The sequence below is a fragment of the Mirounga leonina genome, unplaced genomic scaffold (genome assembly GCF_011800145.1).
Source record: "Mirounga leonina isolate KUSES-001 unplaced genomic scaffold, KU_Mleo_1.0 Mir_94, whole genome shotgun sequence".
In the NCBI taxonomy this organism is placed as follows: Eukaryota; Metazoa; Chordata; class Mammalia; order Carnivora; family Phocidae; genus Mirounga; species Mirounga leonina.
In genome coordinates, this window is record NW_023270855.1 from 37,750,079 (window position 1) to 37,761,911 (window position 11,833).

At 47.4% G+C, this 11,833-nt stretch overlaps 1 protein-coding gene across 3 annotated transcripts in view; it reads right to left on the reverse strand.

Moving 5' to 3' along the window:
• Positions 1 to 11,619, reverse strand: part of CACNA1D (calcium voltage-gated channel subunit alpha1 D) — a 296,037-nt gene extending 284,418 nt beyond the window's left edge. For 2 of the 3 annotated variants that reach the window (XM_034998638.1, XM_034998639.1), the window contains exons 1-3: positions 11,299 to 11,365; positions 9,017 to 9,326; positions 5,158 to 5,263 (exon numbers count right to left, since the gene is read on the reverse strand). In XM_034998638.1, coding sequence (XP_034854529.1) covers positions 5,158 to 5,263; positions 9,017 to 9,326; positions 11,299 to 11,365 — 483 coding nt within the window. Of the gene's footprint in view, positions 1 to 5,157; positions 5,264 to 9,016; positions 9,327 to 11,298 lie in introns of all 3 variants that reach the window. The other variant, XM_034998637.1, reaches the window with a different exon arrangement.
• Between the last annotated feature and the right edge of the window lie 214 nt (positions 11,620 to 11,833).

Sequence of the window (11,833 nt, forward strand, 5' to 3'; positions counted from 1 at the left end):
CAGAAGCCAGCTTACGACGTCAGGATCTGAACACAGAAGCCAGCTTATGAGCTAGGGATTTGAAAAGTATCAACAAGTACTTGTCTTTCTTCCTGCTTCAGATATAAAAAGTTAAATTTGCCAAGAAAGGCATGACCCTGAAATTAAAGGCAAACTCATTAATATCAGACAACAAAAGTCAGCCTCTCAGGCAAATATTAATCATTAGCCAATTGTTGAAAATTAACTACTGATCCATAAGGACATACCGTGAAGCCCCTGTACAGCCATCCATGTGTTTATTCCCTTATTCCGCACCCATTTCCTGGTGCCTACTGTGCGCCAGGCACAGGGTTAGTTCCCAGCACTGGGAACTAGACTAATCAGACACCAGCCTCTGTCTCCAGGAACTCATACACTGGTTTCATCCGAAGTCACTCAGCTAATGAGCCAAAGACTCCAGAGCGCATGTGCAGAACCACCACCCACCAAACCACTCCCCGTAGCAGTTATAAAAAGAGGTGGAAAGGGGCAAATGAACATAAAGAAGAGAGTTTACCGTGCTTACAGGAGGGCAGAGGGAAAACCAGTACTTAAACTCAGGCAGGTGGGGTGGGAGGCAGGAGTGGATGAGGCTCAGGGGAGGCTGAGCTGAGGAAGCAGCACAGGAGCTGTGTCCTAGAACAGACAGAATCTAGTCGGACAGAAATACGAGCGCACAGTTCAAACAGAAAGACAACAGAGCAAAGACACAGTGTGCGGAAGGTACAGGACTAAAACCCACCTTATAGGCTAAGCCCAACGAACCAAGTTATGAAACCGTGTTTCAGTAAGTCCCCCTATGTGCAAAAACTGTGAGATGCTAAACTATAGGACCGCGCAGATCCAATGAGCTCACTTTGCAAGCCCAGGAAACACCTTGCATTGGGATCTCAGCCGTGGAAGAGAGACGGCAAGCAGAGTACTCTGTCCCATAACATTCCTGGGCATTGTAAGGCACCTTACAATGGTCCCACTGCCAAGAGGCACTCACACCCCTCGGCGACTCTGAGCACAAAATGTGCTAGATGGCTCAGCTCTGACACCTGGCTCCCAGGGCTCCTTCAGCCAGAGGAGCTCGAGAAGCAGAGTCACAAGACCCGAAGCTTTTCAGGAACAAGCGCTTACAGTGTCCCACCAGCTCCCAGCTAAAGACCTCCAAGGAGTCCACCGAGGGACCTGTCACCCAAGGAAATCCCGAATATAGCCCAGAGGAAAGAAGGGGTGAGGCTCTTCTCCTGGCAGTCACGGCAACAACATGTGTTTACTGAACTGCTACTTCGTACCCCCTGGTGATTCCAAAATAATTCACTAAGAATTGTATTCTGAAGATGCTTGGTAAGATCGAGATAAGACATGCATATGAGGAACTAAAACATAGGGTATTTTGTACAGGAAGGGTCACGAGAGAGGTTTGGATAAGAGCTTTCCTTCGGATCAGGGTGGGAAAAGCCCTCCTGGAAGAGACATAGTTTGAGACGGTTCCTGAATTCCTCCAAGGGCCGGAGTAGAAGAGACGCTACAGGCAGAGAAGAGGCTAGAAGGTGGGCAAGAACACAGAAGGAGTGTTTAGGAACTATGGGTGGGCAAATGGGGGGGGCACTGCTGGGAAGGAGGGACTCAGAAAGCTCAGACAGCCCAGGAGGACCTGGCCACACCACAGAGGTGTGGATGGGGAGGAAGATGCGAGGGGTTCTGTAGAGGCAAAATGTCAACGGGCTAAAGGAAAAAAAACAGGCTGCAACAACAGATGAGGAAGGGGGCTGGAAAGGCATCAAAGACTCCATAAAAGCTCCTGCTGAATCAAAGGAGGATTTCTTGAGCCCCTGGTAGAAGCAACTGTGCCTGATAAAGGGGTAGAGAGGCCTGGGCCACAGGCCTCGCCCTCTGGGGCTGGTGTCATTTGCAGACATTAGGAGAGGTCCGAACTGGCAGATGAACACCCCAGTGTGGGATGGCTCTAATTTCAGGCGACTGAGCACTACAGAGAGCGGCACTCAGCCTGGGGCTGGGGAGTACCAGGAGCAGGCAGGACAGACAACTTCAACCGCATCCGTCCACCTCTGAGACACTGAAGTCTGGGAAGCCAAATAGAGCATTCTTCAACACAGCGAAGCACAGGATTGTAAGCAGCCCCCCTTTGATGCTCTGGAAAGCAGAGCTCCCCGCTGCTCCCCACCCTGGGCTAAGAAGAAATTAAATAAATGATATACACTTGCAATAAGTGGAACTGAGGAGCTAGTGTTATAGACTGAGCCAAGAAGGGTCTCACTGTGGGAACTCAGTCGTACCGTTTCCATGGCTTCAACCTCCACTAGTCCCTGCAAGTCCACAAATGAAACTGCATAGAAATTTGAGACTGTTTATATTTAAAAAAAAAAAAAAAAAAAAAAAACCTAACCCTGGGAAAACTTGCTGCCCCCAAGGTAGTCTCCAGATTCCCAAAGCTGGCTCAGTTACAAGCAACCCAGACCAAACATACATCGGCCCGATGGGGATGGCCACCTTTCTTACCCGATAGAACTAATCGTGTCACTACAAACGACCTGTAAGAGGCAGACACAGCTTGGCAACAAAGCAGCCTCTAAGGGTTCAACATACACATTTCCCACAGAGCTATGGAGCAAAGAAAACCACCAGCTCCCTGACACGTGCAGCTTTGCAACCCGTATCGGTCTCTGCCCCTCGATTTGCCATTCATGTTAACTGAAAGGTATTTACTACAGATGAAAAATAAGCTTCGTTCGGCCGCCTCTAAACCAATCCCCAAAATAGAGCAATCACTTTGGTACAAAATGGGTCAAATGTATTAAAAAAAAACCCGGCTCCCTGGCGGGAGCACTGACATGCCATGGGACCTTGCAAAGAGTCAGGGGGAAATCCACAAAGATCTTCCCTTCCCACAGTGGGAAAGGAAATATTTAAAGAGTCAAGCAGAGAATAAACTCCTCTGGCCACGTGACCATCCAAGTGAAACAAGACAGAAACTCAAATGCTATGAGTTTCAGAACAGTAAGAGGTCAAAGGAGTGTATGTTGGTTTTTAGAAAGGCCTGCCAAACGAATACACTGCCTCCCTCCCCCCCCCTTAAAATACCACTGTTTAAGAATTTTAAGAAAGCATCCGCTAGGGAGGGATTGCAAGGGAGAAGAGAGATTTATCCATTTCCTATGTTTTATTCCCTTACTCATTAGCTGAGAAATCCAAACGGTCTGACGGCAGATATCAGTGCCCTGAATTTCCCTGGGAAAAATCAGAATATTAATTGGCTTACACACGCAGCTACATTAATTATTCCATTGATCTGAATTAATCTGCCTTTCTGAAAGGTATTTATTTTCTAAGTTTGTTTAATCATGTTCTCTTGAGCTACAAAAAGCAACAAACTGGGTCACCATCCACATTGTTAAATTTGGTAACAAGGCTGACACCATCTGTGGCCTAGACTCTGATGATCCATCCCCATTGATGGGGGCTTTTTGCCACTTCTGCTCTTCCTTTAAAATGAGCATCTAATATCACGTGTCTACGACCAAATCAGAAGCTGTTTAAAATATCCCAAAGCACACAAATCACCTCCAGCATAGTATAAATCCACACTAATGGCAAACGTGCATATGTGTATCCAACTCCTGTTGAGTTATATTTTCAGTAGCAATACCCAAAACCTTCTTACATTCTCTAGAAATCAGACTATAAAAGCCCAAATATGAACAGACATCATGTCCTATCTGACCTATGCCACAACATTTTACACAATATGTAACATTTCATGTTACACATGAAATCCGGTATGTAAACCATTGAGGCTAAAATCGCAAGAGCATAATTTCAGGATCTTCAGAACCCAGCAGAGCCCCCCACACACACACCAATTCTGCCTTTACACCACTCAGTTACAGCCACCCTACTCAAATACAGCTTCAACGTGGGAAACCAGAAACAAATGAATCTAGCTAAAAGAGAAGAGAGCAAAACAAGGGAGAGAAAGAGCTCCCTGTTACCCAGCACTGGCCCCCTGCTCCACCTGCCTTTCTGCACAGCCTCCCCCAAGGAGGATGCTGCGCTCCAGAAAAATCCTGACATGGCTTCTGAATCATCAAGAAAAGATTACAGAATGTCAGAGGTAAACACGATCCCAGTGATCTTCTCATCCAGCTCCCTTGACAAGTGGGTGAATGGCAACGCAGAAAGGATTTGGGAAATGCCCCCCCAAACACAGCTAGTCGTCCCAGCTCGATGGGACAAGCCCCTAGTCCCAACTCTGGTGCTCTTTCGGGCTCTTTTTCTTTTTTCTTTCTTTCTTTCTTTTTTTTTTTTTTAAACTATATCAACCTTTCCCAAAGGAAGTTTCATGAAACACTGGTTCCGTGATGTGTTCTGCCAAAAAACTGTTTGAAGAATCCATGACCAATTACTTTTAGGGACTAGCTGAGTTAAACAAAATGAAACTGGTTTTTTAACTACAGACCTTCCCAGAGCTCTTACTGAGCTAATGTGCACTATAAATCTTTAAGAGGGCAGTGAAGTATGTGGAAGTATCCCAATTTATTTAACCCTAGAATCATTTTATCTTGGGATAAAATGGATCTTCATAGGATACTCCTAGTGGAATACTACACTATAATCTCCAAATTATGTTCCACGTAGATCTATTCATTCTGTTGTATTCTGATGCTCTAAAAATGAATAGTTCATGTACAAAATGTATGATAATTCTCTACTTACCAGAGAAATTGACCAAACAAAATACCCACCACTCCTAGATAAACACTGATTAAAAAAAAAAAAAAAAAAAAAAACAGCTAATATTATCCAGAAAAGAATGGTAGATAGCAAAAGCCTATGTGGAGAGAAAAGTTATTTTAAAATCTGCTACAAACCTCTTCCATAAAAAAGTGCCACATCTATTTATGCAAGATTCATGACTTTAAACGCTTTCATTCAGTATAAATTTGAGAATACAGGTCAGAGGAAAAAACAAAAACAAAAACAAAAACAAACCCACTGTTGCAAAGCTCCAGGAAACATCACATGCATAGCTGTAAACTTCAAACCCAGAGAGCCAGCTGCCAGTTTAAGTAAAGAGGGAAATGATAACCACACATCAGGACAAGCAGGAACTCTAAGGACACTTACCAAGTTATGATTTGTTGAATTAGAATCATCTTCAGGGAATGGGATGTAAATAGCTAAGGCCACACAATTGGCAAAAATAGCCAATAATATAAATATGTCAAATGGTCTGAAAAACGTTGTTAAGGCATATATGTCTTATGCAAACATAAACCACCTCTCTCATCACACTCTCAATCACACCACTCTTAAATCATTTTAGAAATGAAAATTATGCACACGAGTCCTTTCTCAGCCAACTGTTATGACCACGATGTCTCCAGCAAATGTAATCGTCCATGGTCATCTGGCAGATCTTCCTATCGAATGACTTTTCCATGTCCTTTCCTTCTCTTGCAAGGATCATGTTACGCTCATTCTTTGCTGTGCATTTTATATTGAAACCTAAACATGCATCCGATGAGGGCACCCTATGAACCATGTTTCTGCTTCTTAAAGTTTTAAAAGCGACAAAGACCTGAGAACACTACATTCCTGGCTGTTGTAGACATAAAGAGAAGTCCTCATGAGACAAATCTCTTCCACAAATCCTTGCCTCCATGTGTTAAAGCCATTTTCTCGGGGGCTATTCTTGGCTGGGTCAGTCTCCTGTCTGGACCGGGGCAGGCCAAGGCACCAGAACTTTCTACATTCTACCTGTGACTGTCTCGTGGCATGTTCCAATACCTCCAACACTGTAACAAGCAAGCCAGGCTCCAGCTCCCCCTCTGCTTCCTTTACTTATCAATGCCTATCACTGTTTCGGATTACAGCTGGACTGGAGCTCCGTTTCTAATGAGCTGTTACTGCATTCAATTTATAAACAAATTAAATAAAAAGCCATAAGAAATCAGCACCAGACACTTTGAAAGTACAATTGAACAATTCTAAATCTCGGGGGTCTGTCTGGAAGAAATCACTTTGAAATCAGCTTGCAACAGATACTTGCTTCAACATTCTGGTGTTATTAAGAGACATTGTCAAAACTGGCAATGCAGAATTTGACTTCTGCCAGAATGACTGTTTTTCTTCTTTTGGCTTTCAGGCTTTCCGAGTGCAAGGTTTCTGAGCACCAACATAATCTGCAACTTGGTGGGGGAAGAGGGTGGCTTGATTTTATAAGTGTTTCTGCCATAACCTCACTCACAAAAGGCAAAGTCACTGGTTTAACTAAACATCTCCAAGTACTAAAGCTTTGAGGATGTGAACAGACCCTTCTCCATCCATCCTGATATTCTTCTAGGAAATCCAAAAGTGCTGAAGGAAACAAAGGCCCCCTACCTCTCTTGGGATACCCTGAGTCTTATGAAAAATCAGCCCCTTCAAAAGTGTTTTGATACTCACTGAAAAAAGGACACGAATGACATTCTTCTCTTACTAATTTTGATGGGTTTATTTTTTAAAGCCAATTAGCTTTCATTCATATTTATTCTTTTAACTCATCTAGTATTACAAAATCTCTTATCCAAGGATCCAACCTTAAGACAGTTCCCCTTCAGAAGACTTCAGGATCCTCTTTTCGTTTTTCTTTTTTGCCATTCCTACTGAAATTTTAAAAACCAGTTGCCCCAGTGTTAACCTACATAGAAACACACTGTGGTCTCTCCCGTCGTCCCCCACCCCCATACCACCATTCTTCCTTTTTAGTTCCCAGTACCTAAATGATAGACCAGCAAATCCGAGAAATACCAATGCTGTTTAGGAAAGCCAAAGACTTTTTTTTTCTTTATGGTGGTCCGGTTTCAGTTGCCAGGTGTTGGTGGGCAACCATCTCACTGCCACAAGATATTTACAAGTCACGCAGAACAGAGCAATAAATAGAGGGGCCTGCTCCCCAAAATTCCTTCTGATAAGGCCAGCACTCCTCATTCCCCCAAGATGCAGGACGTTCTTGCCTTGTCTGGGTGTACAAACCAGCGAGGATCTCACTCTCCCAGTGCGGACTGGGCCTGGCACAGCTGGCTTTCGGAGAATTTCTATAACCTGCTCCCTGAACTAGAAGGTAACTGTCACTGGGAAAGACAAACAGATCATATGTTGTTTAAAGATCTGTTCTACAGACTGTCCCATTTGTAGGCAGCCACATCCCCTAGTTCCTGTGTCTGGCCATGCAGGAAAGGGAGTCAGCAGCATGATCCCGGAATTCACTCCGCACACATAAATTGTGATAGGCAAATTAGTATGCACAAAGAGAAATAGCGGCAGGCCTCCCACCTCACTCCACATGGAATGAATGGCCCCAGAGAGGTCTCTGCTTACCCAGAGTGGTGTCAAGCCAACCTCAGGAGGAGGAGATCTTTCTGGCCAGGTGCAAACATGCTTCCGACTCCAGCGATACCACCAAGGCACGCACTATGCACCCAGCGGCCTCCGGGCTGATCCTAGCGTTCATTCTCAGACCAGGAGAGAACTTACACAGAAAACATATCCACGCACCCCCAGCCATGTGAGAGACACTGTAACTCCCTTCAGAGGGGAGACATCTGTTCTAAAAAGGAGAAGCACATGAAAACCCCTCAAACCCTACCCTTGCATTTGGCTGCCCTCTCCAAAACCTTTCTAGGCAAAGTTAGCTCATTTTAACTTGTGTCCGTGAGCACAGAAAACAGCCAGCTACAGCAGAAGGCCTGCAAAGAGCCGCCTCGCTAGGCACTCAGGCTATAAGGGAACTTACGGTTCCACCTTCCAGCTGGTGGCCAATATCCTCCCTCGTGAGCCCCTTCACCCTGGGTGTGGTGGGGGAAGCCCAACATTCACACTCCTTCCTATGCTCAGGAGCTACTCTAAGGCTCCTGTCAGTCCCAAATACACTTCTGGGAAAAGGAAATGCTTTGTATTACCCAGACCAATGAATCATCTGACTAATTAGAAAGCCATTTGTTCAGAAAGGAGGCCTCAGTCAACCTTTTCTAAAGGGTGGCAGCAACTGGAGACTGGCCTCCAGATTTGGGGAAGGGGGTGAGCAGGCCGAGCACCCTAGTTTTCCAAGATCTGGGACGTAACAACCATCCTAGGGCATTTGGAGTTCAGTTTTAAAAATACAAAGGAGACACCCAGAAATGTAACTCCAGTCCAAGGACACAGACAGAATGTTTTATAAGGGCAGCAACTGCAAATTCCCCCGCTGACAGACTGCTCTCTAACTCACAAGGGCTCACGAAGGAGAGGCGCACACAAGCCTCTCCCTCCAAATGCTCCCTCACGCTCACGTTTCAAATGCTTTTTTGGAACATGTCAAAAGGAAATTCCAGGAAGTCATAGCATTGATGAGCAAATTGCTCCCTCCCTATGAAGCAAGTGTTCATATTTGTAGCTACCTGAACAATCAGAATCAGCAAATGTCAGAGCTAGAAGCAACCTCAGCAGTAGTTGGGAGTTTCAGAAACAAATTCTAAACATCGGAATGGGAAGATGTCACTAAAAGTCAAAAATGTATTTATTTCTAGCAAAGTCTCATACGGTCTTTTTGTCTTCAATCAGCATACCTCATTTGCAATAGGTTCGATGCATATCACAGCCCCAAAAGCAATAGTGGGCTTAAACTAACCATTTAGTGCCAAATGACCAAAGGTCAGTTCCCTACTTAACTACCACTTTGAAGTCTCAGGCTGTCACCCCCTCCCTCCATCATCACCACACACACACACACACACACACACACACACACACACACACACACAGCTAAATACACCCATAGAGCAAGCCCTCTGCACCCTGAGGAGATAGGAAGGTATATACAATGAAACCCTTTACATAGAGCTTTTCTGTTGCTCACATTCCAGACTGCTACGACTTTGTAAGTGCCATTTCAGAAAGCAGATCCTTTTAAAGAACAGATGGTAAAAGAGAAAATGAGAAAGGCTTCCCCCCAAAAAAAGGATACTTCCATTCCACTATACTAATGCAGGCTCTTCGGATGGGGTTATTGAGTGACAAACAGAAAAGGGCGCGGGCAGGTCGGCTGTTGGACGAGTTACCCTGTTTTTTGCTCTTGGCGTATTGCTGACGTTTTCTTTGGGAGAGAGATCCCACAGGTGGGGGTGCGGAGGTGCTCATAGTTTGGGCAGCCTTGGCCTGTCTGGCAGCATCGATTGCAGCTTGCCAAGACAGGACAGTTTGCTTGGAGCTATTCGGCTGAGAAGTTGGTCCTTCACCAGAAAGAGGGAGTCTGGTGCCTCTTGCATAGTTTGCCTCTGGGAAGAAGGAGAAAAGGAAAAATGAACAAACAAATAAACAATGAGAATCCAATGTCGGAAAAAAAGTAAAGGTGTCTCCCATCAATAACGGGGGGAGGGTATGGTTCCCATGTTTCCATTTTGAACCTCGTGTCCTATTTTTCAGAAGCAGGACTGTGGTCAGCCAGAGCAAGAAGTCCACGTGCTGGGCCCTGAGCGCCACAGGACCACCGGCGCAATGGGGTGAGCGCCTCTCTACATCCACGTCTCCACAAGGACTCTGCTAGTGCCTTTCTTCAAACTGAGGCCATCCACATTTATTCCCCCTATTCTGACTTTTAAAACCCATGGATCTCTAATGAGTTAACAGATAGGCACAATAGCTTTTCTCCGAAATAACTACCACGATCACCAGCGGAAAAAAAAAAAAAAAGGCAGTGCCAATAACTCAATAGTCTTAATCATTTTCAGGATGTCACTCCAACATCTTTGTACAGCCACAAATGCATTTTTTTCGGCATAGGAGAAAAAAAATCCTCCACTGGCACCAGGGCAATACCAAAAGCCCCATAACAAATATCCAGATTATGCACTGACACTTCCTGCAAATGAAAATTCATGATGCTTGGGGCTCATTTCCTCCACAGGCTTCCGAAAACAGAAAACATCTTTAGGGCTTTTTTGCATTTTAAATTGCAGCCGCAGCAGCCAAGCCAGCATGCAGAGAAACCGTCAAGGCAGACAGCCTGCACCCCTACACCTAGGAAAGACAGGATGGATTATGCCAGGGGCCCTCAAGGTCCACACAGGAGTCACCTAAGTGCAGGCTGGCATCTAAGTACAGGGCAGAACCCCAAGGGGGCTCCATGTGCAAAGCCCCTTCTGACTTTGGGTCAGGCCACCACCCAAGCAGGTCTCCCAGGCACTTGCCTACCTTGAGTCACAACCTCCTTATTGAGACAGAAGTCAAAGTAAGAGTGGTGGCAAAGGTAGAGAGATGGCATTTGCAAAACCAATTCTTGCTAAGAACAAGAGAGAATCCAAGCAAGCACAGGTCGGCCTGCCCAGCAACTTGAGAAGGGGGCCACGGCGTGGGGGGAGGGGGTGCTCAGGCAGCAGCCGTCCCAAGCTGGGGACCGAGCTGGGGAGGAATCGTGCAGAGCCTTCCCTTGGGAAGCGCTCTCGCGGGAAGGCTGTGAGCCCACTGAGGTTGGGGGGTGTGGGGGGGGTGGAGCGCCCCCGGCCTCCAAGGAGGAGGTAGGAGGGCTGACCAGAAGCTGTTCCAGCCTCCGTCTCGACCCAGCTCGGCCGGCGTGGTGGCTGCACGTGGTGCCCAGGCCGGGCTGGGGAGAGGAGCCCCACAGCGGCAGCGACTCCCCGGGCATTGCTAGGTTACCGACGTGTGCACAGCGGCGCTGGGAGCGGGAATACGCTCCACCCGACCCCCCTGGCCGCGATTCCGAGACCCGGCCTCCCTCTCCAGGGGCGGGGTGTGCTTCACCCACCGTCGCGAAGAGGGAAACCGGGCAATCCTAGAATTTTCCGGATGCCACTGGAGACCAGGGGGCGGGGAAGGAGGGGAAGGCGAGAAGAGGCTGGAAAGGGGGCTCAGGCTGAGGACTAACAGCCATCCCCCCTTCCATCGCTCGGGAGCGTTGGAGGAAAGTTGAGCCCGAGGACACTGAACCCGCATCACCTCGGCTCGCCGCCCCTCCGGCGGCACAGTACTCCAAGGACTCCACGGCCGCCCCCACCCCACAAATGCAGAATTAACTCTGACATTCAAGGCCTGAAGGGGAGAACGGAGTGGCTGTCACGCATCTCCCCTTTCTATGTAGATGGCACCGAGCTAGAAGCAATCCTCTCCAACCCCCTCAACCCACCCAGTGCATCAGAGACGGGAGGGGGTGGGAAGGAAGAGGGGGTGGGAAGAGGAGGACCATGACAAGGATGAGATTTGGCAGCGGGTGCCCAGGCTCTGGCTGCTCACCGTTCGCGTGGTCCGCTTGCTGCTGCCGTTGATGGTGCATGTTTTTCATCATCATCATCATCATCATCCACGAACATTTATTGAGCGCCTACTGTGTGCAGGGCACGGTGCTGGGCGTTGGGGCGGGGAAGGAACGGGTAAGGGGGTTACGGATAGGTAGGAGCCGCGGTCCCTGCCCTTATTGTCGCTTCAGCAGGGGGTGGGGAGGGACGGGGACAGATAGCAGAAAATAAGAATAATTTGTAAAAACCGCTCGCCACCCACGCTCCCTCTTTTTCAAAAATGGAGCAAAATAAACTTTTTTTAAAAAATAAGATCAGATGTATATATTATCTTAATAATATATACATGTAATTTTTTGCTGCAAAGGAGAATTGGCTTGGTCCCCTCCTCTAGCGGAGGGACGCCGCGGAGATGCCGGCCCGGCCGCCGGGGCCGCCCGGAGCGCCCCCCATGCCCGCCCACCCGCCGCGGTGCCCGGTGCCCGCCGCCGCCGCCGCCGCCCGCGCCGCCGCTGGCTCGGGACCGCGGGCGC